This window comes from Armigeres subalbatus, chromosome 2, assembly GCF_024139115.2.
Source record: "Armigeres subalbatus isolate Guangzhou_Male chromosome 2, GZ_Asu_2, whole genome shotgun sequence".
In the NCBI taxonomy this organism is placed as follows: domain Eukaryota; kingdom Metazoa; phylum Arthropoda; class Insecta; order Diptera; family Culicidae; genus Armigeres; species Armigeres subalbatus.
Window position 1 is genome coordinate 122075985 of NC_085140.1, and position 27934 is coordinate 122103918.

Genomic DNA, 27934 nt, shown 5'->3' on the forward strand with positions numbered 1-27934 from the left:
CGTGTTGATGACTAGTCCAATCCGTTTAGCTTCGCTTTTCAGTCTGATGTAGGCTTCCTCCATCCTCTCAAAGTTACGTGCCATGATATCAATGTCGTCGGCGAAACCAAATAACTGGACGAACTTCGTGAAAATCGTACCTCTCGTGTCAATCCCTGCCCTTCGTATTACTCCCTCCAATGCGATGTTGAATAGCAGACACGAAAGACCATCACCTTGCCGCAACCCTCTACGCGTTTCGAAGGGACTCGAGAATGCCCCTGAAACTCGAACTACGCACATCACCTTGATCAACCGTATCAGTTTATCCGGAAATCCGTTTTCGTGCATTAGCTGCCATAGCTGGTCCCGATCGATGGTATCATATGCGGCTTTGAAGTCGATAAATAGATGCCCATGCAACAAATTAGGAAAAAAAAATTCAGATTATGTAATATTATAATATTATAAAATTACTACATAGCAACTGAAAAAGCGCAAGAGGTGGAGCCTATTTGCAACATGTAGTTACGATAGAATTGCAATACAGTTTAATACAACAAACGCGTATCAGGTTATTTGTTTCATAACAGTGATCTGAAACAGTAAAATCAATGTCTTAATAACATGATAGAAACGATGATGCAATGTTACTTTAATGTTATTATCGCTCGATACATAAAAACTCATTTTCGATACATATGTCAACTGTTGATTTTTGGTAATTAAATGAAAACAAAAGCGAAATCAAATTTTCATCTTGATAGACGTCATTCAACATTTGAGCATCTTTATTTTTTTTCTAAAGGACCCACTATCATATAGAAATTTAGTTGAGCAACAAATGAATAGAAACGTAATTTTGTAAACGCTTTCATATTTATGGTGAACCATTAGATTCTACTTCGTAAAAAGTCAACGCGCTTCGAAAATTCTTTAATAAAATTGGTATTTTTGGCTATCAAAATGAAAAGCAAAAGTGAAACTATATCAATATGACGCAAAATAAGTTTAATGATTGTTTACGGGTAAAAGTTGTGTCATAATAGCATCATATTCATTAAAATTGTGTTGAGATACTCGAAATTGAATAAATAAATTTTCATGTTCTAGCATAAAAGCTTATATAATATGGCGACAATGGAAAAATCCGAGTACACTACCAGCTGAAAAAGTATGGACGGATTTAAAAATTTATCTCAGATATAATTATTTCTAAATAACAGATCGTTGTCAATATTCCCTATGTAATTGGGTAACTTTCTTAAACACAATATGGTTTAACACATCGTATAGTCATCAAGTGAATCTATTTGGGATATCCGAGTCAAAGCTCAAATAGCCAATCAAATTCCATTACGATTAATATTATGAAAATATCGACGATTCAAAATATGTATATGAATTTCGGCGCAACCCAAAATCTGTCAATTTTCAGAAACGACATTTTAAAATGAAGACACCTTCTACATTTTTGTGAGTATTCCAAGTTCTATAGATTTTTCTGCATGTATCTATTTGCAGCAGATTGGTTGTGTATGTTGTGATTAATTCCAAACGGTTTATATGCAGTAAACTTGTTTGCATTATATGATCAGTAAGTAAACCTAATATTGCTAAAATTACCTGAAGTTCTTGAAATTACATGTAGTTATCGTTGCTACCCATAGAATCCTAAACGTTGAATTGGGTAAATACCAATGTAGACGACAGTAAATCTTCCAAAGGTTTTTCAACATCTTGGGTCCTTGACCCTACTTGGCCCAGTAGTACTCGCATAGGTGAAAGATTGATGACGGAGAAGTATGATTCCATGTAAGCGCCAGCACAGTTTCTTTTTCCTGGAACGTATTCTTCTCCCGCATATTACCAAATCAGAGTTGTAAATCATACCTTGGATTTTGAATAACAATCAGTTTGGCCGGTATATTAGATGATTGAAGCCATTGTGGTATTGCAGCTATTCAGCTATTCACGCTATTCTTGAGGTTGGTTTTAGGTTGTCCGATTTCGAAGAAATTCTAAGAGTAGTAATAAAAGGTTTGTGCTTACAGGGCGTCTACAAGCGACAGGGCGTGCGAGTCACAGGAAACTCGTGTCTTATTACGGCAACTGTTGAGTAAGAGTGAATATTTGTATTTATGAATGCACATAAGAGAGATTTCACAAAAATTACCTATTATTTCTTTTAACCGATGACGTAATTGCTGAAAGAATCTCCAGTAACATTGATGGTCACTTTCTCCATGACCCACACATGGCATTTTCTGTGAACGATACAAACTTATTCAGTTTTACTCATTTTTAACAAAGACAAGGACATATTGTATGATATAATGACAATTCGCGACTACAAAGGTAAATTCATCACGCACAGTCTGACAGTTCCTTATGGGATTTTACTGTGGAGGAACCGGAGGAACAAGAAGGGGTGATTGCAGGGATGCCAGACATACAGACATGTCTGTATTTATACAGACATTTGGACTTGCATACAGACATCATACAGATTACAGACATTATACAGACTTTTGATTAAAGTTACAGACTTTTACAGACATTCGGTTTTCAAAAACTATGAACTTCTAAACAGAATCCTTGTTTTTTGGGTTTTCAAATAAAATCGTTATGGGGATTTCGTACGATATTCTATAAGGTAAACGGTATCATTTTGGAATTCCGTGAGCGGCCTTTTAGGCTTTTGAACAGGATTCGGGATTTCACACAGAATCCTTTTAAAATTCCAAACAGAAATATTTTTTTATTCTATTCGAAGCCCTAAAAAGATTCCATTTAGAAACCCAAAATTAATCCATTCGGAAGCACAAAAGCATTCCGTTAGTGTACTCAAAAGATATCTGTTCTTACGGATTTTCGTGCAAAATTATGTCAACTGAGGTTTCTTAAGGAATCCCTTGGAGCTTATGAACGAAATTCTGTTGGGCTTTCGAAAGGAATCACTCTGGGCTTTGCAAAGAAATCTTTTTGGACTTTCAAACGGAATTCTGATGGGATTCAGAACAAAATCATTCTTCCGAACGGAATAATATTGGTCTTTCGAACGGAATCCTTTTGGACTTTCGAAAGAAATACTTTTGGACTTTCGATCGGAGCGTTCTATGCTTGTGAATGGAATCTTTTCCTGCTTCTGGATAAGGGATTCCGATTAGAGTACTTATGGGATTTCCTATCGAAGCCCTAAAAGAATTTTGTTCGGAAGCGCAAAAGAAATCGATTCGAAAACCCTGAAGACTTCCAAAAGCCCAAAAAGAAATCCGTTCAGAAAACAAAAAAATCTCAAAATAAGTCCTTTCTGTGGGTTTCCGAGCGAAATTATTTGGGGTTCTGGGAGCAATTCTATTATATTTTGCAACAAAATTCTCTTGGACTTCCAAAATAGAATTCTTTTGGGTCTCCGAACGGAGCCTTGTTGGGCTTCTGAACGAAATCATTTTGGACTAAATTTTCATCCGGATTCCTTTTAGACTTTCAAAAGGAATACTTTTGGAATTCCGTGGGAGCCATCTAGAGTTCTGAATATTTTTTTTCTGTCTCTGTACAACGGATTATATTTGGGATTGCAAAGCCTAAAAGGATTATGTTCGGAAACCAAAAGGATTTGGTTCGAAAGCGCAAATGGTACTGGCAAGAAGAGTTCCGTTTAGGCTTTGGTCCGATTCGCGAATTAAAATCAAATTAAACTTTAAAGTGCTAGTTCGGAAATTATGAAATCCCCCGGCAGCGCCGTAGCGTGTGGTTGGCAGGGTTGGCCCCCGCCAAGGGCGCCAGGCCTTAGGGGGGCGCCGAAATCCAGAATGCCGCTATGGAAAGTGATAGCAAATTATTCACGATTCTCTCGCGGACTACATCCATAATAAGGTTATTACCGAATGGTAACACTTTGTGTATTGTGTTGGAATGGAGGGAAATAATTTTAGTGTCTAATCGTCATTTCAAAACAGGTGGCCGATGAATAGAAACGGTGAATTTTGGCAAAGAGGGTGGCAAATGAATACGTCGAGGTACGAGATGCTAAGAACCTACAGCCAATTCGCATCTTTGAAGTTTTTTTCATTCCTCGTGAAACTCGGCAACTGGAAATAAGTGTGGTAAATCAGCCCAACTAGTCAGTCTGATAGTGTGACGTTAGGGAACGAACTAAGTGGGAATCCAGCTACGTAGGTGCGTAGTGTACAAGCCGATCGTCCCTGAGCTTAGCAAGACCTGCCAAGTGAGAACCACCGAGGCTAACATCCTACTCAGAGGTGCCAAATTTCTACGTATTCCTGGAGGTATTTTCTCGTCCGAACCGACGCGACGGGCGGTACCACGCCACGAACGCCATTTTGTCATACGGCGTCCTGACAACAACAGCTATTGTTCGTCCCAACTTTTCTCACGCATCGTGCTAACTCACGCCGTGTTATCGGCTTCCGTCAACGGATGGCAATTCTGTAGTTTACCCCGGCCATAAAATCGTCGGTCTCATTCGACGACCATCCGGCTACACGACGCGCCAGTGCCTAACGCCATCTGCGATAGTGCCACCGCTAACCGACCAAGCCATTGCCACTGTATCTCATCGCCGCCCATACCGCTGAATAAACCATAAAGGTAAAGTGTAATGAATAAAGTTCTATTTAGATTCCTCACCATTCGAAATCTCCCCACGCTCGCACGCCCCAAAAGAGACTTTTTGGGCCCACCCCGGAAGTTGCCGTTGGTCAGACCCTTTCTGGGACAGCAAGAACTCCCGGGGTCATAACGTTTCAAGGTATTAGAACGCCTATTTTAGGAATGTCTTTTGCATGATTTACGTGATGGAAAAGAAAGTGGAAGAGGAAATGCGCATTAAACAAGCTTCTAGGGTAGGAGCCCTAGATGAGGACTTCAGTTAGCCAAAGGCGAAACACAGAGTAGACTAAAAAAAGCGTAAATCAAATTCATATAGTTTTTGTTACCGATTAAAAAATCCAAAACTTTATCTAATTATAGTTATACGGAAGTACTGATAAGAAACTTGTGTGAATTTGAGATAAATTCGCTCATTTTACGCAGATAAACTATGCGATCGCATTAGATTCAGCGTGCAGCGTAATCTTTATAAACTGGTAAAGCTTTTAACGGGGAAGAGTATTTTAAATATAGTATACCCCCGCTGATCCGACAAATGTATGGCCGGACTATCGAGGTTTCTTTCGTTAATCCGACTGTTAAATCCATACAAACGAACCAAAACAAAATCACAACACAAATTTGAAAACTGACAGCATAATGTGTTTAAATGGGTGTTGATACTTTTTAATCCGGAAATTTCCGAACTAGCGAGATCCGGACTAACGAGCCGTCGGATTAGTGAGGTCCGGATAAGCGTGGGGAAGGTCATCCAATCGACTCCATAAAAGAATGATGCCTGTATGTTTTTTTTTTTTTTTTTTTTCACAAGGGTTAAAGGCCATCAAAAATCTGCGCGACAGACACCTTGAGCATCCACACTATGCTCGAAGGCGAACAGGGATGGGCTCCTCCCGACCTGCTAAAAATGTGCCTCCCGAATAAAACAGGGTCCCTTATCCTCCTTGCCTCGATCCCCCCGGGACCACGTGAAGCTGCGACTACTTCGTGGGCTGTGCTCACGCACTTCTTCTAAAATTCCGGCCCCTAGCTTAGGCTAGTTCGCCGACGGCTTGCTGAGATCCACTGCTACGTTATCTCGATCCCTCGGCGGTCCTGCCACAAACTTCCTCACTCGAATCCTCCTGACTTCCCCCGGCATCGAGGGTGGTCCGCCAGTTCCGGTGAAGGAAGCTTCCGCACTGATGGTGCCCCCGACTACCGGCGGCAATCGCAGGGAACGCTTTCGCGCCGACTTCGTCTTGCAGAGGTGGTCCGACAGTTCCGGTGATGGATGACGTCCGCACTGGCGGTGCCCTACATACCCGAAGCACTTCCTTCTTCATTCTTCAGCTGGGTGGCGATTCGAGTGCCGAGGTCGGTCCGACGATTCCGGTTGGCAGAAGACTTCCGGTTCGCTGGCGCCCTGACGACCCGAAACCAAACACTGCTCACTGTGCTGGATTTCGCTCCAAACCGACGCTTATTTGCTGGTCCCTTCTCCATTGACGCTGCAGCTCTGACAGTATTTGCGTCACGACTCTGCTTACTGCATTCCACGTACCCTCATCGCGACACATTCGCTCTGCGATGTTGTCCGCCCGTAGGGCAGGCATTCCTCTACGTACTTCCGCAAACCTTGGGCAATCGAATACCACGTGTTCTGGAGTCTCCTCTATGTTGATACACGCCGGGCAGGATGGCGATGACGCATGGCCACACCGATGCAGATAGTGACGGAAACAGCCATGTCCGGAAAGGAACTGTGTGAGGTAAAGTTCACCTCTCCATGCTCCCTATACACCCACGTCGACACATTGGGGATGAGCCGATGGGTCCACCTTCTTTTATTCGCATTGTCCCACTCCTGCTGTCACTTCACGATAGAGTCCAGTCTCACCGTCTTACTCACATTTCTGGTATCTCTGTTGGTAACACTCGATATCCTCTGCTAGGGTTATGCAGATTGGAATGCGATAACGCAAACTGCCTCCGAGGAAATGGTTCGGTACGCACTCGCGACTCGAACGGCCATTAGGCGAAACACGCTGTTCAACTTTCTGCGGTTACGTTTCGTCTTGAGCGCAGCTCCCCAGGCTGGAGCTCCGTACCTCAGTATCGAGGATGCTACTGCTGCCAGAAGACGCCTACTGCTGCTTTTAAGACCACCCACGTTCGGCATGATCCTTGCAAACGCACTGACCATTTTAGATGCCTTTTCGCAGGAATAGTCTACATGGGTGTTGAAATTCAACCGGTCGTCGATCATCACTCCTAGATGCCTCAAAGCCCGCACGGACGGTATGTTGTGCCCTCCTATGGTAAGCTGGATCCGCTGGATCTCGCGGCAGTTGCTAACCAGCATCACTTCTGTTTTGTGGTGAGCAAGCTGCAGTTTGACTCCATTCATCCAGTTTTCAACTGCGTCGGTCGTCTCCGCCACCAGCATTTCTACCTCTTCCAGCGACTCTCCGGTTATCGTTAGAACGACATCATCCGCGAATCCGAAAATCTTCACGCCTTTGGGCAACTTCAGTTTTAGAACTCCGTTATACATAATGTTCCACAGCGTCGGGCCTAGAATGGAACCTTGCGGAACACCTGCGGTAACCCTAATCGACTTCTGCCCCGAATTCGTTTCGTAAACCAGGATCCGGTTCTGGAAGTAACTTTCAATGATTCTACACAAGTAGTCAGGAACCCGCATACCGTGCAGCGCTGCGGCGATAGCCTCCCAGCTGGCACTGTTAAAAGCGTTTTTGACGTCAATCGTTACTACAGCGCAGAATCGATTGCCGCGCCTCTTCTTCTTGGCCGCTTTCTCTGAAACTTCAATGACCGTCCTGATTGCGTCCACCGTCGATCTGCCTTTTCGGAATCCGAACTGCATTTCCGATAAGCCGGTCTCGCCTTCAGTGAACTGCGTCAGCCGATTAAGGATAATCCTTTCCAGAAGCTTCCCCAGTGTATCCAGCAGGCATATGGGCCTATACGATGCTGGATTCCCCGGCGGTTTCCTGGTTTCGGCAGCAGCACTAATTTCTGGATCTTCCACCTATCCGGAAAGTTACCATCTGCTAGGCATTTCTGCAGCACCATCATGAACAAATCTGGAAACGCCAGTATCGCAGTTTTAGAGCCACGTTTGGAATTCCATCCGGACCCGGAGCTTTCTTCATCTTCAGACCTTTCGCCACTGATGACAGCTCGTCGTTGGAGACTTGCATACCTGCAATGGTTACTCCGTCTTCATCTACGTACGGTGTAGGTGGCCACATCGTAGAATCATGCTGCGGGAAGAGACCATCAACGATGATCTTCAGCTTGTCCGGACACATTTCCGCTGGCGTCGCTGGACCCCTGATCCTCGCTGTTACGACCCGATAAGCGTTGCCCCAAGGATCAGCGTCAGCTTCTCGGCACAACTCCTTGAAGCAGTTGGATTGGCTGACTTTAATCTCCCGTTTGAAGGCCGATCTAGCTTCACGGAAGATTATCTTACGCTCCTCTCTGACTGTTTCAGACCTTGCTCTCTGAAAGTGTCTTCTGGCTCTGAGACACGCAGCACGAAGGCTAGCAAGAGTATCGTTCCACCAGTAATTTAGCCGCCGGCTTTTCCTTGGCTCCAGTCTCCTTGGCATCGTCGCATCGCATGCCCTCGCAAGAGTTTCTGTCAGCTCGTCTGCATCTAGATTTGTAGCGCCGCTGTCCGCTCGGAGTGCTTCGATAAAAAGATCTTTGTCGAAGTCCTTCGCCTTCCATTTTCGCCCGCTATTCCTAATCTCTCGCCGTACCGTCGGCATTCGTGTTCCAACACAATACCGGATCGCCTGATGATCACTATGTGTATAGTCCTCACTAACTCTCCAGTTCATGTTCCTCACCAGCGACGGACTGCAGAACGTGACGTCGATGATGGACTCCCTGCCATCTCTGCGAAATGTACTAACGGTACCTTCGTTGCACAGCCTGACGTCCAGCTTTGCCAACGACTCCAGCAAACTGTAACCTCTGGGGTTAGTCAGCCTGCTTCCCCACTCCACTGCCCAAGCGTTGAAGTCGCCTCCTATGATAACCGGTTTTCGGCCGATCAGCTTCTCCGTGAGTGAGTTCAGCATCCGGTTATACTGCTCCAAAGTCCATCTTGGAGGTGCGTAGCAGCTACACACGAAGATCCCGTTGATTTTGGAGATAACGAAACCTTCGCTTGAGCTGTCTACCACTTCATGAATAGGGAATTTGCCCATCACTTGGATAGCTGCAATCCCCGATGAATCCGCCACCCAGTTGCCGTTGTCAGGAGGGATCCGATACGGTTCAGCAATAATTGCCACGTCACACATTGCTTCTGTTGTCGACTGCCACAACAGTTGCTGTGCGGTGTCGCAATGATTGAGATTCAACTGGATGATCTCCATTAATCCCGGCCCGCCATCGCCTTCTTGTATGCAGGGCATTGGAAGCCACCCGTCGTATGGTCGTTTCCGTCCTCCGGTTTGCAGAGCAGGCATCTTGGTTGCTTCGTGCAGTCCCTAGCAACGTGTCCTTCTTCACCACATTTCCTACATAGACCGGATCTATCCGGGCCTTTGCAGTTTCGCGCCTGGTGGCCAAACGCCATGCATTTGAAGCATCGCTCCATCTGCTTGGTGACTCGTGGGGCGAATCTCAACGGGCACACCGACCATCCTACTTTTACCTTGCCCGCCTCCACCATTTGGTTGGCAGCCTCTGCTGGTAGTCGTATCGCTGCTACTTGTGTGCCACCGTACGCTCTCCTCAGTCGAACCGTCATTTGCACTTCCCCAGCTTGCATTGTGAGACCAGTGCATCCCTCAGTTCGTCTTCCGTCGTGATCTCGTCCAGGTCTCTGCACTCGACCACTGCTTCCTGCGTTAGAGCTCTTACGTTACCGTCACTGCCCAATGAATTGGCAATGAGCTCCCGGAAGGCCGAGCTCTTGATCGTGGGATCCTTCTTCAGCACGAACAGCAACTCCCCTTCTGGGTACGCCTAGTTCTCACCACTTTCTCACCCAAGTCTTTTAGCTCCGGGTCCTCTCTCACTTTCTTCAGGATCGCTGCGTACGACGTTTTATCGCTCGCTTCTACGATCAGGGCATCACCTTTAACTCTCTCCCGAGGAGAACGACGTTTTTCTTGTTTCTTCTGTTCCTTCCTCTTTTCCACATTCTCCTTCTGCTGCTTCCTCTTCTCCCGCTGGTTTTCCACGGTCTGCCACTCACCATCCTTGACACGTTCCTTCAGAACGCTGGCAAAGTCTTGCACGTTCCGTTGCTTTTTCGTGCCTTCCTGCTCTCCAGGCGAATCCCTTCCTCGTTTTTCCGTGCGAGTGGTTCGGGGACTTTTGGGTGCCTGCTGTGTCTCAACTGCTGTATGCTCCGCCGCATCTTTCAGCACCTTTTCAGCTGCTTCGGCTTTCTTTTTCAGCGCGATCTGTTCGTGTTCGGCTGCTTTAACGGCGGACTTAATGCTTGTCACTAGAAGCTTGATCTTCGTGTGAACATTGTGCTTGTCCTTCACGAAGTCATAAAGCTCGTTGACTCGCTTCCGCACCTCCATCAGGTTGGACCTCCCGAATTGTAGCTCCTCCTGAGTAGCACTACTTTCCGATTTTTGGGTGGACACCCTATTCCCGGATCCTAGCTCCTGTTGGCCTGCCTGGTACTCAGCAGTCTTGGCCGTACTACTGGTACTCGCTACTGCTGCCTGCGACATCACTGGAGATCGCTGCAGCTTCCCACTCTTTGCGAAAACATTCGCCCCGCCTGCTCCTTCGTTGTTTGTAGAATTTGTTTCCATTTTAAAAGGGTCCCCTCCGGGCCGTTATCTCTACCTGTTGTAGATAGTCGCCTCTTATGATCCCATGGGTGCCTTTGTAAACAGTGAGGTCCATGCAAGGGTTGACTCCGGTGCCTTATAACACCGTGTTCAGAGCCGGATCGGTGTAAATCAGGAATGGTGCATCTGAACCTACTACCCACCGGTATAGGTGACAGGTTTTGAGCGTTACCGGAGGCCTGCCAGGTTGTTTATCGGGACGGAGGCAGACGAACCATTAGCCTGCTTGCCATTTCAAGAAGATGTCACTCTTTTTTACTCAGGAAACAGAATAGCTCGACTGTCAGCCCATATACGCCTAGTCCTATCCATAAACCGAGAATCGCCCAATGTCGTTTGCCGTGACCAGTATACCATAATCAGGATCTTACTGGTATGAATCCTGATGTGCCGGTTGGCACTCCTCTTGGGCTTGTGTGCTTTGAGCGGCGCACGGTCGCTGTGATAGGGCCTGCTTGCAGACACATGCAGCTTTTTATAGAGGATCAACAGAGCCCACTGTCAAACCCCACCACATCCTAGACAGGCCCCCTAACTCGCAGTGGCCATGGGGAGGGGTCGTCAAGCCCTTGGACAAAGTCCCTGCTGCCCCCATGATGCCTGTATGTGCGTATGTTTGTATGTATGTGTGTGTATGTGTACAAGAAATGTGACACAAACTTTTTTGTAGCATTATCCGAGTTGCATTCGACGCAGATTGAGGCCTCGTTAGACCCTATTCAAAATTAAATTTTTATATATTTACAAAATATAAAATATATTTTTTTGCACTTTTTTTTCGGAAATTGCTGCAATGCATTGAAATAAATGTTAATAAACGAGAAATGACGAAAATCGTGAAACTTCAGGGGATTTCTAGAAATGTTCTGGTCTTTTGATAACCCCTACTTTCTACCTATTGGAACATATGCCGGTTATAGAGGCTTTAGGAATTCATATAGGGGAACGGTTTGCTAGTTCATCTCATAGCTCCTATTTCCATCCCATAAAAAACAAAGCAATGGAAAGGAATTTGGTTTGATTATTATTTTTGTGATTTTTTTCAGCAGTGAGCACGCATGTTGACAAAAAGAAGCGACGAATTTGGTCCCGTATTTCTTTGTTTAGCGATGAGATCGATATATGTACAGTGAGATGGAGATCGGAACAGTTCCCCTAGTAAAAATTCATTAAATCCTCCCCGCAAAAAAAGTTAATTTTTATTCTCCCTGCTCTTAGCACGCTTTTTGTTTCGAACATCTGCAAGAGTGAGGGGCGCCTAATAAAGGTTTCGCCAAGGGCGCTGGGAGTCCACGCTACGGCTCTGTCCCCCGGTCATAAGAATGACTGGTGCTGCCCAGCAAGACCAACAAAACATCTATCAAAAATGATTCAACATGTGTCAAAAGTAATCTTGCTCTGCAAGCAGGGTTATTTGAAAATTATTGAACTGTCATTTTTAAGTTTAATTTGATTTTAATTCGCGAATTGGACCAAAGCCTTATGGGCCAAATACAATGGATACGTTTGCGTGCGTTTTGACATATTTCCCATGGGAAAACTGTCAAAACGCACGCAAACGTATCCATTGTGTTTGGCTCATTAGAAGCCAAAATAGTTTGAAAGACCAAAGGTTTTCCGTTTGTAAACCCAATAGCCTTCCGTTCTTCGGGTTTTTAAACGGATTTCCCGCATAAATAAAAACCATCTACTCTACTGTTGTTATTATTCATATGAATTAAGCAATATGGTTACTTTTTACGTAATAATCTACATAAAATAAGATTGTATATTTATCTAGAACAAATATTATACAACAGTTTTAATCGACGACACCCTATGCAATAATTTTACCATATACTGTTTCTTTACAATATCTTTCAATCTAAATTTGATTTTCTTTAGGAAGAAAATGATAATCAATTGTTATAGACCGTCAACAAATATAATAACAATACTGAATATTGGTATGATATAATCATGTATACTCTAAATTAAACATTTTTTCGTTTGAATTCTACACAAACATGTGCACCATATGGTTCAATGATAAAAATATGGTAAGTGTTCTACTTCTGCAATAAGTGTGCGTATCTCACGATAAAAGGATTTTTTTTTTCCGTGTGACTGTCATATTTTATTTAGATGCAATGTGTTGTTTCTCTCCATCTAGCACTTTTTATTTTCAATATATTCTTTATTTGTTGCATCATTAAAAAGTAAGTACAAATAATTAAATTGGCAAATGAATAAATTAATCCTTATGTTATTCCTCAGTTTACAGCAATTCGAAGGAAGGGAGAATTTCAGAGGCGTCAACTATGTTTATAGGTAAATATTTTTACATATATTCATATCTATTCATTCATTTTCATTTATTTAGTTAACATCTAAACAGATAACACTGAATCAACAATTTGACGCCACAATGCACGGTTCGAGGCCGCATCTCTCCATCCTCGGATACGCCCCACGCTCGCCAAGTCGTTCTGCACCTGGTCTGCTCCATCTCGCTGCTGCGCTCCACGCCGTCTCGTACCTGCCGGATCGGAAGCGAACACCATCTTTGCAGGAGTTGCCGTCCGGCATTCTTGCAACATGTCCTGCCCATCGTACCCTTCCGGCTTTAGCTACCTTCTGGATACTGGGTTCGCCGTAGAGTTGGGCGAGCTCATGGTTCATTCTTCGCCGCCACACACCGTCTTCTTGCACACCGCCAAAGATGGTCCTAAGCACCCGTCTCTCGAATACTCAGAGTGCTTGCAAGTCCTCTCGAGCATTGTCCATGTTTCATGTCCCTAGAGGACTACCGGTCTTATTAACGTCTTGTACATGACACATTTGGTGCGGTGGCGAATCTTTTTCGACCGCAGTTTCTTCTGGAGCCCGTAGTAGGCCCGACTTCCACTGATGATGCGCCTTCGTATTTCACGGCTAACGTTGTTGTCAGCCGTTAGCAGGGATCCGAGGTAGACGAATTCCTCGACCACCTCGAAGGTATCCCCGTCTATCGTAACACTGCTTCCCCAGGCGGGCCCCTGTCGCGCTCGGTTCCGCCCACAAGCATGTACTTTGTCTTTGACGCATTCACCACCAGTCCAACTTTTGTTGCTTCACGTTTCAGGCGGGTGTACAGTTCTGCCACCTTTTGCAAATGTTCGGCCGACAATGTCCATGTCATCCGCGAAACAAATAAATTGACTGAATTTGTTGAAAATCGTACCCCGACTGTTACACCCGGCTCTCCGCTTCTAGCTTCTAGCGCAATGTTGAACAACAGGCACGAAGGTTCATCACCTTGTCTTAGTCCTCGGCGCGATTCGAACGAACTGGAGGGTTCGCCCGAAATCTTAACACAGTTTTGCACACCATCCACCGTTGCTTTGATCATTCTGGTAAGCTTCCCAGGGAAGCTGTTCTCGTCCATAATTATCCATAGCTCTACGCGGTCTATACTGTCGTATGCCGCCTTGAAATCAACGAACAGATGGTGCGTTGGGACCTGGTATTCGGCATTTTTGAAGGATTTGCCGTACAGTAAAGATCTGGTCCGTTGTCGAGCGGCCGTCAACGAAGCCGGCTTGATAACTTCCCACGAACTCATTCACTAATGGTGACAGACGTCGAAAGATGATCTGGGATATCACTTTGGAGGCGGCATTAAGGATGGTGATCGCTCGAAAGTTCTCACACTCCAGCTTGTCGCCTTTCCTGTAGATGGGACATATAACCCCCTCCTTCCACTTCTCCGGTAGATGTTCAGTTTCCCAGATTCTGACTATCAGTTTGTGCAGGCAAGTGGCTACTTTTTCTGGGCCCATCTTGATGAGCTCAACTCCGATACCATCCTTACCAGAGCTGCTTTATTGGTCTTTAGCTGTTGGATGGCATCCTTAACTTCCCTCAAGGTGGGGGCTGTTTGGCTTCCATCGTCCGCTGAACTGACGTAGTCATCTCCTCCCGCTTGCCTTGACTTTCACTGCCTGTACTCTCAGCGCCATTCAGATGTTCCTCGTAGTGCTGCTTCCACCTTTCGATCACCACATCGTTCGTCCGTCAAGATGTATCCTTATCCCGGCACATTTCGGCTCGCGGCACGAAGCCTTTGCGGGATGCGTTGAGCTTCTGATAGAACTTGCGTGTATCTTGAGAACGGCACAGCTGTTCCATCTCCTCGCACTCCGCTTCTTCCAGGCGGCGTTTCTTCTCCTGAAAAAGGCGGGTCTGCTGTCTCCGCTTCCGTCTATAACGTTCCACGTTCTGCCGGGTACCTTGCTGCAGCGCAACCGCCCGCGCTGCGTCCTTCTCCTCCAGAATCTGTCTGCACTCTTCGTCGAACCAATCGTTCCGTCGACTTCGGCCCATATACCCGACGTTGTTCTCCGCTGCGTCGTTAATGGCTGCTTTAACTGTACTCCAGCAGTCCTCAAGAGGGGCCCCATCGAGCTCACCCTCTTCCGGCAACGCTGCCTCGAGATGCTGCGCGTATGCAGTGGCGACATCAGGTTGCTTCAGTCGCTCTAGGTCGTACCGCGGCGGTCGTCGGTACCGAACATTGTTGATGACGGATAGTTTTGGGCGCAGTTTAACCATCACCAGATAGTGGTCAGAGTCGATGTTAGCGCCACGATATGTCCTGACGTCGATAATGTCGGAGAAGTGCCGTCCATCAATCAGAACGTGGTGATTCTGTCTGCAGTGGTGATCTCCAGGTGTACCGATACGGGAGGCTGTGTTGGAAGTAGGTGCTACGAATGGCCATATTCTTGGAGGCGGCGAAATCAATTAGTCGTAGGCCGTTTTCGTTCGTCAGCCGGTGAGCGCTGAACTTTCCAATGGTCGGTCTAAACTCCTCCTCTTGGCCAACCTGAGCGTTCAAATCTCCTATGATGATTTTGACGTCGTGTCTTGGGCAGCTGTCGTACTCACGTTCCAGCTGCGCGTAGAATGCGTCCTTATCATCATCAGTGCTTCCGGAGTGTGGGCTATGGACGTTGATTATGCTGAAGTTGAAGAACCGGCCTTTGATCCTCAACCTGCACATTCTTTCATTGATCGGCCACCACCCGATCACGCGCCTTGCATATCGCCCATCACTATGAAAGCTGTTCCCAGCTCGTGTGTGTTACCGCAGCTCTGGTAGATGGTATGATTACCTCTAAACGTTCGCACCATTGATCCCTTCCAACAAACCTCCTGCAGCGCTACGATGCCGAATCCACGGTCGCCAGGCACATCGGCGAGTATGCGTGCTCCTGATGAAGTTGAGAGATTTGCAGTTCCACGAACCGAGTTTCCAATCGCTAGTCCCTTTCGTCGCAGTGGTCTTCGCCGATGGTTCCGGTCCGTACTTCTTGATTGATTGTTCGTTGCTTATGATTTTTTAAAGGCTGGCTTTGCAGGGCCTGACACCAAACCCCTAAATTTCCGGAGGACCATTCCTCCTTATTTCCGGTGGACCATGGTGCACAGTTTCACTTAGAGTCCCTCGCTGGCACTCGGACGATGATCAGCCGCCCCTAACATGGAGAACAGACGCTGTTGTGAGCCGATCCTGACATGGAGAACAGACGCTCAATAAGATTTGCACCTCCGAGAGAGCAACCCCCTTCCCTGTCAGCATACGACCATAGTTCCCACCGGGGTTGGTTACCCGATCTTCCCTAAGGTTGCTCGTATCCCGGCCAGCACCGCGGGGAGGTAGGGATAGGAGTTGCTGGGTAAGAGGCTAAGGACCGCGAGATGGGGTCTATTTTATTCCTTCAGGTACGCGAAGTACCAATGGTACGCTTTACCCAGCATTTGCCGTGCCAATCTATAATAAGAATATTTATTTTCCTCGTACGTTTCCTTATTACAGATTACCCATCACGTCGAAAAAGACGATTTTCCAGGAATTCCAGCATAAGCACATAAGGCACATTTGTCTTAGGAGGAGCAGTAGAACACTGAGCGAAGCCATGCCACAAGGGTGAAGCAGATTGTGCAGCTGTGGAGGGACGATGCTGGCAAGAAGATCCTGGGTCGCAGTGGCACTGGACGACGAGCAGCGCTGTTGAAGGAGATGGACAAGTGCACCGAGAAAACGGCCACGGCTTCCGCCATGTCAAACAGCTCTTCAATTTTCGGTCCCCATAGACTATTGAACGTCGAATTTATTTAAAAAGAAAAGCATGTAGAATACCATGATTTATACTTAATTAAAAACACTATAATGTGATATATTTGTCGTATTTTAATTCAAAAGGGCGAGAAAACTGCCTATGTATGTTCCTAGCAACTAAAGATAAGGGATAAGGTCCCACGATTTTTTGATGTATCATTCTACTGTATCCACATTTCATCTCATACTGTTTTATATAAAAACAAGGATTATACCTACACTATATCACATGTTGTGTATCGAAAAAAATGTACTGAAAAATGACCTCTTTTGTATGGTAATTATACTTAACCGCCCATTACCCAAATTGTTGATTTGTCAAACACAATATAACATACTGTGAGAACCATTTATGGTGAGGTTAGTTTATCATACTTATACATAGCCACCATTATAGTAGAAATAACGTTATTTATCGTCATGAATGATCTGATAGATGGGTGATTTATGGTTCACAATTATGCGGGTTATTACTTCTGTGCCTCTCCTCCGAACAGAACTCTTTTGGACTTCCCAACTTCCCAATTTTTAGAAAATTACTTAAATAATTAATTTATGCTAATGTAACAACATACATATTGATAAGAACATTATTCAGAGCCTTTAGTGGAATATTTTCACTTGTCATAAGACGAGATAGTTTTATTTAATTTATTTTCACCAGCCCCGTGGCAAGAGAAGCTTCTCAGCGTAGCGAACATCTTCATGAATATGTCCAGCATACATTTTGAAAAGTACTTCTCCCGAATCGTGCCTTTACAAGCAACTGGATTTTATCCAAAATATTGTTGGCTACACTTTTTCAATTTGGTCAAAAATAATACCAGTTATTATGGGCATGTAAATATAATCCTAAAACATCTTTCAGCACACCATTTATTTCATTTCATTTTCACTAATGAATGTTGTTCGATTTGCATCCCCGGACCATTTCAACTGTGATGCTCGTCACAGTATAAACAATAATAATATCTTTTGTTTGATTCGGAGCGGGAGAACAAGTTACAAAATATGATTTCGTGTAGCGTTTGATTTCACTTGTAGATTCCTTCCAATTCGTAAGTTTATTATATTTTATCATCAAATAACATAATTCCCATGGTCAATGATGTAAATCTTGCAAATTATTTTGAAAACAATTTTCAGATTTAACCAAAACAAATAGTAAACAAAACACATGATGTTTATTTTCGTATAATAACAACGGACGGTAATGAGCTACCGTCCGTGGACATGGTGGCTATTGTCAAACCCCTTGTGATAGTATAGGACGCCAGGGGGGTGATTTTCACCACTTGATTGTAGCTTTACAGTAACTTCATGAATACGTATTTCAATCTCAACAGCAACCTTACTTGTCTTCAGTATCTCGTACTTGGGCTCGACTAAGTCTTACACCGACTTTTTGATTATTGAAACCTCGAAATTCTACGTTGTCAAAAGCGCATATTTTTTTATTAATTTTACAATTCCTGTACCTTCTAAACTCCATACAGACAAATACAGACATTTTGCTGAGATTGATACAGACTTTTAGAAATTGGATCTGGCATCCCTGGGTGATTGGCGGCCATATTTCACGCACAGTCTGACAGATAGCAAAGAGTTTTTGCCATAAGAGTGAGTATAGGCATTACCTTCGTATTCGCGATTATACTCAATCAAAATGTAAACCTTAATGGTCAACCAGCGGTTCTGGACATTCCGTACTTTAAAAATAGCTTTGCAATTAATGCGGTGTTTAATTTTGGTAATTCAGGTTTCCAACTCAACCAAGCTCAAAATTTCTATCAAGGAAAGGCTGGCAAGCTGGCAAGGCTGGGGCAGGCGTAGGCACCGCGTCGGCAAGTCCCTCTGTGTGTTGGCGAATAGACCCTGTCGCAGAGAGGTCAATTTGGGGTGCACGCGGCATTATCGTTCTTGATACCAGTCGTGCAGAGGGAAGCAGGCGCGAAGTCGACCCTTCCCACCTTCCGAGGACAAAGGGCATGGTAAGGCTACCTGGAAAGCCGGAAATGCGCTGGCACGATACCATGGTGTTATTCTAAAAAAGCGAGTCACGATGTTCGGTGCTGCAAGGACACGCAGCTAACCTCGAGGGTGCGTTGTGCACTGGCCCCCTTTGAAGCATTACTTTCTGGTTGTATCGAAGGGACTATGGGCTTGGCGGCAATGGAAACAGTTTAGCAGGTCGGGGATGTAGTTGTGCCTCCCTCGGTTGCTGTTGGACGTGTTCCCTAACCCCGCACTTCCTGGACAACCCAGGATATCTGTTGAGCAGATTCCCCCTCCATTGCTCAGGAAGAAAAACACACACACACACATACAGACATCATCACCTCAATTCGTTCATTTTTGGAAACGATCATATAGCCCTTAGGGTATGCCATAACACACTTTTTCCTAACGAAACGAAATTTAAAACGTCTATGTTGATTCGAAACGAATCTAAACGAAATATAAATTGACTTTTGAGACTTCGAAACGATATGAAATCGAGGTCCATTTAATTCGAAGTTTTACGAAACGAAATTTTTTTTCCGCGTAAATTTTATTTAATTGGTTTTACATTATTTCACTTAAGAATTACGTAATTATGCTGAAGCATACTTCATATTGTCTTATCAGCTTGATTTTATAGTATTAAGCTAACTCAGAACCAGGAAATGAATGCAGATTTTATTTTTTATCTAGTGGTATACTCATTTATATATCGCAAAGTTTTTTGGGGCAGGTGTTTGCCAGGAATGAAGAAATAATTTTTCTTTTCTTATACAAACAGTTGTGAAAGGCTATCATTTCCTTCCAATTTCAATCTTTTTACAGGAGGCTCGAAGGCCTAAGCGGAAGTGAAGAAATCGGCCTTTAATAACAAAGAGGCGCTCTAAAGGCTACCTCACACCTCGGGAAAATTTTCCGCCGGATTTTGGTCCCCGTGCATTTTAAATGGGGCCGGGATTTTGATTTTCCGTGCTCAAGTCCCGAAAACATCCCATATGTAAAAATACATGGGGAAAAAATCCGCGGACCAAATTCCCGAGGTGTGAGGCTACCTTAAAAAGACTTCACATGGGTCAGGAATCCGCGCCACGGCACTATGGGGAAAAGGGTGGCCATTAATCGGAAAATTTACTATCTCCAATTTGTCTAATTTATATATCATATGAAAATATATACTCTAGATAAGAGAATCGGAAAATATTGAAGCGCTATGTTTATTCAGTCAAAAGATATGGGCTGGTGAAGTGAAAAAAGCTGATAAAAATAAAAAATCATTACTAACTTTGATTTGTATTTTATGAAGTCATTTTTTCTCCAAATATAATGTTTTATATACCATTTCAAAGCTTAAAACTTTAGCTTTCCGTTAGATTGGTTTGTTTTGCACGCGAAGTCTAATATTAAAAATTTGTAGAAGAAAAACTTTAATTGTCATAATTCTTTGCTATAAAATGGTCCCGCAAACCTAATGTCCTCAAATGTCCCCTGATCTGTAAATGGGGGATTGAAATATAACCCTAGTACCACCTTCTAGTGAGTGATTTGCTTGCGCATATTTGCGCGTTTGCGAGAACGCTGAAATCAAAGTTTTCTTGAAAATTGTGGTTTTTTTTCTCTATACCTTGATATGATTAGAAAATGAACAACATTATTACAAGAAATATAGTTGTTTGCTATTTTATGTATGCTGAATTGAAAAAAAAATACCGAAAAAAAGTTAAAAAAAAAATTTTTCTCGGATGACATTTTTTGAAGGGTAAACGATGGCCCTTAAAGGGTTATAAACAGGTTCTTAAATATTCATGCACATAAAATATGTTGCATAGAAACAGTTTTCATTGAAAAAATATTTTGGCCACCCATTTGTATAAGAATTAACCATAGTGCACGGGTTTGCCTTGGAAGACGTTTTATAGAAGAAAACTAAATACGTATTTGTCGACTCAGAATGGGATTATGTAGTGAGCGTTAATGGCAAAATTTGTATAACATAAAGTTTTGAAAACAGCATTATGATTTAGTTCAGCGGCGCAGCCAAAAAAATGTTTAATACACGACCGTACGAGGTAGTACGGTATAAATTTAAATTTGTTTCGAAATTCCGTTAAATTCGTTGAAAGCTAGTTTTTTCTAGCGAAATTTTTGTAATTTTACGAAACGAAACTAAATCAAGAAATCAGATTTCGCCATGCTCAAATTCCGCGGAATTTTGTTTCGAACCACCTGAAACGAAATTTTTCGAAATACCGCATACGCTTATTACGTATACTTTGTATACGAGAAAGGGAAAAATGCATTAAAATAATATAGTGTTGTGCTGGAAAAATTTAATAAATGATTCATGTTCCTTTCACCATTCAATCTGAGTGTTATTATGGATTTTATATCTTTGCTGTTAATGCGATAGGTAAATACAATAATTTTGATATGTAATGATTTTTTCCTAATAGTTGTAGAAATTATTATCAAAATAATTTTAGACGGTAGTGTACATTTCGATTGACTATATTTCTTCAATTTCAACAGTTGCATAGATACTCAAATAAACGTTGCAAACATGGTTCATGTTTTTTTATTAAAATCGTTAAATTATAATGTTTACGAAGTTATTGTTCGAATCAAGTCTTTGTTATGTTTCATAAGCATATCTGCACTCAAAATGGTGCAAGAAAAAAAAATCAAATTTAGGCAACGTTACGATACAGTTTCAGCTGGAAAATGTGAAACGATGATGTTGCACACTTTAATGTTACTGTAATGAAACATTTTCAAGTTTTTACGTTTCATTTATGTGACACTCTTGCGTTAAAAACGTATAGCAATGACGTCGCAAATATGTGCCATAATAAATCGTTTTGCAAAATGTGTGAAACTCCTAATGTTACTGTAATGAAACTTTTCCAAGTTTTTACGTTTTATTTCTGTGTTACACTGGTGTTGAAAACGTGAAGCAATGACGTCGCAGATATGCGCCATAATAAATCGTTTTGCAACGTGTGGGAAACTGATTTCATCCTTCATTGTCTCAGACAATATCAGCCACCATTCCAGTAATTATATTCGACTAGACAAGTTCGCGAGTGCAGTACGGTTTGTGTTTCAAAAATGGCATTTGTCATAGTGCAAACGCGAAAAAATAAAAATTCAAAACCGTGTATGACGGTGGTTCCCGCTAAGTGGGCAAAACGAGACCACGTATATTGGCCCCCAAAACACTTAATTTCATTATCGAAAGACGTGGCCTCCGAACCAGATGTGGACAGCTGGAAAATTCAAAAATGTAAGATCGTGGGCCAAGGAGTAAGTTATGCTGTAGCGGAGGATGTGATGCGTCGACTGGAGGCTGTTACGGATTCGGAGGATGCCGTTCATCTCAGTAGGGGAACTCGCAACAATCCGGGAAAGAAAAAGGAAAAGTTCATGGCAAAAACTTATCAATTGCTGAAAAAGGTGAGTAACATTCTAACTGACTTTTCACTAGCCTACCCCCATATATCAAAGATCTCCTTTATTTTCGTTTCTGGTCTATAACTGGATATTTTTGAATAGCACTAAACACCATATTAGTATCCAATAGTATTCTCATCATCTAATTAAATAAAATTAAGTTATTCGATTAGAATACTACCGAAAGTTCATTCAAGTATCACCTCCGCCATGTAATATTTGACTCATTATACCATTATCCTATTAATCTATTCATATTGTAGGATAATACCGGACAGACAATGCAACCGGAGCCACAAATAACCTGCCAAGTTCTCCCGGCTGCTGCGACGTTGCCCGATCCTGTTGCTGAAACGAGTGCAACCATCACAGCATGTCCCCCAGTTACAGAAGGAACTCAGGTATTCCATTTTTTTAAATTTTTAACACTTTTAATTTTTGTTGACGTAACTGCGACGAACTGCGAATTTCAACTTATTTATCAAATAAATACTAATGTAAATAGAACATAAGAATAATTTCAGTCTTGAACTGACGTTTTATCGTTCGATACTTCTGGGTCGTTCAAAAACTACATATTACTAAGGGTGGCGATATCTTCTCATGAGATGCACGCTAAATTATTTTTTACGATTTACCCAAATTTTACTATTATACTAATGACACACTGGTGGTATAAGTACCATGGTACAAGAATCTTGAAATGAGTACCGTATGAGTACCGAAAATATGACAGTCTTTGATCATTAATATCTCAGCCGTTTCTCGATGGATTTACAATTTTTTTTGACAATTCGAACAAGCAAGATTCAACCAAATGTTTCATAACAAATGTACACGGAAGTCATTTTTTAGGCGGTTGTTTTTTTACACAGATTGCGTTCAAGCGATTTTTTTCAAGCCACACATAATTAATGAAAACCGTGAAAATCGACTCCAGTGTTACAATATTTATGTATAATTATTTACTATTGTAAACTTGCTAACAGTGAAATGTGAAATCAGGAGTGATTCAGTTTCATTCCAAATTTTCGACCACTATTCTAGTTTGAATCTGGAGCCAAATAGAACAAACTCGCTGGTTTCCCCAGCAGTGTTCTATTCATGTTTTTCAAATTTTCAATTAAATGAAATCATCATGTTGGCGCCAAGAAAGGCGCCGTAATTGCAAAGTGGATTGATCCGTAGATAAAATGACGCATTCATACACCAAAACAATTGGAAAATATTTGAATCTCGTGATTCAATCGTGGTTCAAATCTGCAGAAAATAGAACGGAGCGTTATACCAGTTTTATTTTTTTGACATTAGACTGGTATAAAAAATGAATCTAGAACAGCTGCTGGGAAAATGAATGTTTCAGATGCATATTCAAACTGACAGCCCCGAACGATTTGAATCACTGCTGATTTTACCCTTACCAATCGGTTTTGCTAAATTAGTCACTCTCATAAGTTATCGCAAGCATAGACATTAAATGAAAGCAACTTACAGAGCTTTTTAGCTGGTGCAGTTCATTTCTAATAACATACACGCGCATTTTCTTTTTATAGCTTGCGTTTGACGGTAGCTTTACGCTTACGTCTATTGGTCCCTACTGGCGCTCGGAATCTTCTTTGCTGCTGGAGTGCATGCGACCTGGAAAACTTTCTTAGGCACGTTTTTGCCTACACTACTAAAAATTCACATTTTTTTTTGCAGAAATCTATAGAACTATCAACTCACGATTTATATAAGCGCATACTCCACTCCACGCAAACTACTAATAAAATCTGTGAAAAAGTGAACAATAATTTAATTTATGTATGGATCCATATCTATTATATATGCATTTTAAGATTTTAAGATTTTAAGATTTTAAGATTTTAAGATTTTAAGATTTTAAGATTTTAAGATTTTAAGATTTTAAGATTTTAAGATTTTAAGATTTTAAGATTTTAAGATTTTAAGATTTTAAGATTTTAAGATTTTAAGATTTTAAGATTTTAAAATTTTAAGATTTTAAAATTTTAAGATTTTAAGATTTTAAGATTTTTAGATTTTTAGATTTTTAGATTTTAAGATTTTAAGATTTTAAGATTTTAAGATTTTAAGATTTTAAGATTTTAAGATTTTAAGATTTTAAGATTTTAAGATTTTAAGATTTTAAGATTTTAAGATTTTAAGATTTTAAGATTTTAAGATTTTAAGATTTTAAGATTTTAAGATTTTAAGATTTTAAGATTTTAAGATTTTAAGATTTTAAGATTTTAAGATTTTAAGATTTTAAGATTTTTAAGATTTTAAGATTTTAAGATTTTAAGATTTTAAGATTTTAAGATTTTAAGATTTTAAGATTTTAAGATTTTAAGATTTTAAGATTTTAAGATTTTAAGATTTTTAAGATTTTAAGATTTTAAGATTTTAAGATTTTTAAGATTTTAAGATTTTAAGATTTTAAGATTTTAAGATTTTAAGATTTTAAGATTTTAAGATTTGAATTTTAAGATTTTAAGATTTTAAGATTTTAAGATTTTTAAGATTTTAAGATTTTAGATTTTTAGATTTTAGAATTTTAAGATTTTTAAGATTTTAAGATTTTAAGATTTTAAGATTTTAAGATTTTAAGATTTTTAAGATTTTAAGATTTTAAGATTTTAAGATTTTAAGATTTTAAGATTTTAAGATTTTAAGATTTTTAAGATTTTAAGATTTTAAGATTTTAAGATTTTAAGATTTTAAGATTTTAAGATTTTAAGATTTTAAGATTTTAAGATTTTAAGATTTTAAGATTTTAAGATTTTAGATTTTAAGATTTTAAGATTTTAAGATTTTAAGATTTTAAGATTTTAAGATTTTAAGATTTTAAGATTTTGAATTTTAAGATTTTAAGATTTTAAGATTTTGAATTTTAAGATTTTAAGATTTTAAGATTTTAAGATTTTAAGATTTTAAGATTTTTAAGATTTTAAGATTTTGAATTTTAAGATTTTGAATTTTAAGATTTTAAGATTTTAAGATTTTAAGAATTTTAAGATTTTAAGATTTTAAGATTTTAAGATTTTAAGATTTTAAGATTTTAAGATTTTAAGATTTTAAGATTTTGAATTTTAAGATTTTAAGATTTTAAGATTTTAAGATTTTAAGATTTTAAGATTTTAATTTTGAATTTTAAGATTTTAAGATTTTAAGATTTTAAGATTTTAAGATTTTAAGATTTTAAGATTTTAAGATTTTAAGATTTTAAGATTTTGAATTTTAAGATTTTAAGATTTTAAGATTTTAAGATTTTAAGATTTTAAGATTTTAAGATTTTAAGATTTTAAGATTTTAAGATTTTAAGATTTTAATTTTAAGATTTTAAGATTTTAAGATTTTGAGATTTTAAGTTTTTTAGCCTTTAAGATTTGAGGATTTTAAGATTTTATGGTTTTAAGATTTTGCGTTTTTCAGATTTTTAGATTTTAGGATTTTAAGCTTTTAAGCTTTTCAGATTTTAAGATTTTCAGATTTTGAGATTTTAAGATTTTTAAGATTTTAAGATTTTAAGATTTTTGAATTTTAAGATTTTAAGATTTTAAGATTTAAGATTTTAAGATTTTAAGATTTTAAGATTTTAAGATTTTAAGATTTTAAGATTTTAAGATTTTAAGATTTTAAGATTTTAAGATTTTAAGATTTTAAGATTTTAAGATTTTAAGATTTTAAGATTTTAAGATTTTAAGATTTTAAGATTTTAAGATTTTAAGATTTTAAGATTTTAAGATTTTAAGATTTTAAGATTTTAAGATTTTAAGATTTTAAGATTTTAAGATTTTAAGATTTTAAGATTTTAAGATTTTAAGATTTTAAGATTTTAAGATTTTAAGATTTTAAGATTTTAAGATTTTAAGATCTTAAGATTTTAAAATTTTAAGGTTTTAAGATTTTTAGATTTTAAGATTTTTAGATTTTTAGATTTTTAGATTTTAGGATTTTAAGATTTTAAGATTTTAAGATTTTAAGATTTTAAGATTTTAAGATTTTAAGATTTTAAGATTTTAAGATTTTAAGATTTTAAGATTTTAAGATTTTAAGATTTTAAGATTTTTGGGCGTTCAGGTTTTTAAACTTTGTTTCGATACCAGATTTCGTATGGAAAAAACATAGAATCTCAATATATTTTAATATATTTTTAAGATTGTTTTTAAATTCTCAAATTTGAAAATCTTGGTTCAATTTAAAAATACATACTTTTTGGTGGCTGATTCTGGGTTTTCTTTATTTCAGCTAAGCAACACAGCACAGTTTATCATTCATTCTGGTGATGGCAAGCAGTTCCTTCAAATGTATGATGGACAGTGCTTGGAAATAGTTACAGCACCTACCGAAGAAGTAAACGTTGCTTCAACATCTAGAACTAATCCAGGAGAGTCTACACCTCAAAACTTCGCAGCTCCAATGGATATAAATCCCAGTGTCGCCGCTTTCAATCATCCAAATACGATTATAGAAGCTGTACTTAGTCAATCCTCTGAAACGCTGGCAACGCAAACTGTTCAAGCCGAAGAAAGTCCTCTCCTACACATCGTACCAGAAGACAAATCAGTTATGGTCATACTTCAGGATTTACAAACTCGTGTCAGTCGAATGGAGGCGATGCTGGAAAAGGTTGTAGAGTTCATGGCAAACGTCAACCGACTGTTTGAGACGAAAAAACCTTCCAAAATTTCGGAAGGTGAACAAAAGAAATTTGAGGACTTTTCTGAGTTTGAGCAGCTATTACCAATTTCCACTGAAAATAAGCTAAAGGAGCTGGATCTACAGCTAAACAATCAGCATTATGCAGACAAACTATACAGATTCTTCGAAACAATTTTTAAACTGAATGGTAAGCGCGAAGGAAAGTCATTTTTCCGGAATCTTATTCGCAAACTCGTCGAACCGTCCGTTCTAACCCCATTTTCATGGCTTGGGAACACAAGATCTAAGAAGGGAGAAGCTCCCGTTGTAAAGAACAAAAGTTTTAAACAAGACTTCCCTACTTTGATCTTGTTCGTCAGTCGCATCTTAAGAAGTGCAGATTTCGAGTTTTCCGCGGAAGACACTGAAGTGGCATTTGGTCAGTTCCTTAGACAAAAAAATACTGAACTAAAACGAAAACAACTGCGTTCAGGGCCGGCCAAGTTTTCCCATGTTAAAAAAAGACGCCCAGACACTGCATCGAACCTAACAGCACCAGTAACTACTACGTATAATGTGGAACAACATCCGAATGCCCAAGCGTTTCCGCCGCAGCAAGACTTATCTGAGGACCATATTCAAGCTGGAAGTTCTAAAAGCGGTATGAATCTGGAACAACAACAACAACAACAACAACACCACCAACTCGTTACATCAGATTCCAGCAGTTTTAGTAACAGTTCTGACATTGATTAGTGTTTAGAGCTTTTCTTGTTTCTTAGTTTTATTCTTTAATTTTTTTAATTTTTTTTTTCTTCTAGAAGAAATGCATTCATTGCATTTCTGTTCGAATTATCTATATTTTAAAGATTGCAGTAGTAATGCTACGTTTGAAATGCTGGAAGTTCATTTTAAATTGACCATTGTTGAAATAGAAAACGATTAGTTCTGATAATTAGGCTTTCAGCGATCGTGTACGTACACGCACGTTTCACTCACACTTTTACTCGGTTTGTTTGCAACCACGAGCAGCTGTCACGGCAAAATCAAATGGGATTGTTTGCAACCACGAACCTGCGTTCATGTTGGTGAGAAATGTCGGCGAGACCCTAATTGTTATGAAAAATAACATTCAAAATAAAAAAAAATGTTCTGAAAAAAATGTTTTCTGAAAAAAAAATGTTGCTTGTATTTTTTAAATATTTTCCTACTGATCCGCGTCCTTATATTAACAATATTGTGAAAAACT

The 27934-nt window shown here is 40.2% G+C and overlaps 2 protein-coding genes and 1 long non-coding RNA gene across 5 annotated transcripts in view; 2 read left to right on the forward strand and 1 right to left on the reverse strand.

Moving 5' to 3' along the window:
• Positions 1 to 27934, forward strand: part of LOC134209207 (LIM domain-containing protein A-like) — a 167624-nt gene that overhangs the window by 9083 nt on the left and 130607 nt on the right. The window lies entirely within an intron of this gene.
• Positions 36 to 22486, reverse strand: LOC134215039 (uncharacterized). Of its 3 annotated transcripts, XR_009980008.1 has the most exons (4): positions 22349 to 22486; positions 2156 to 2246; positions 1606 to 2091; positions 36 to 371 (listed from the first exon to the last, which is right to left on the reverse strand). It is a non-coding gene; the product is annotated as an uncharacterized LOC134215039 (long non-coding RNA). The 3 variants fall into 3 exon arrangements; XR_009980007.1 differs by lacking the exon at positions 36 to 371 and having other exon boundaries at positions 970 to 2091; XR_009980009.1 differs by lacking the exon at positions 36 to 371 and having other exon boundaries at positions 970 to 2091; positions 22316 to 22449.
• On the forward strand, positions 21676 to 27912 carry LOC134215037 (uncharacterized). Its single transcript, XM_062694296.1, has 3 exons — positions 21676 to 22047; positions 22308 to 22445; positions 26293 to 27912. Exons 1-3 carry the CDS (start codon positions 21703 to 21705, stop codon positions 27439 to 27441), a joined length of 1632 nt encoding a protein of 543 aa, XP_062550280.1. The 5' UTR covers positions 21676 to 21702; the 3' UTR covers positions 27442 to 27912.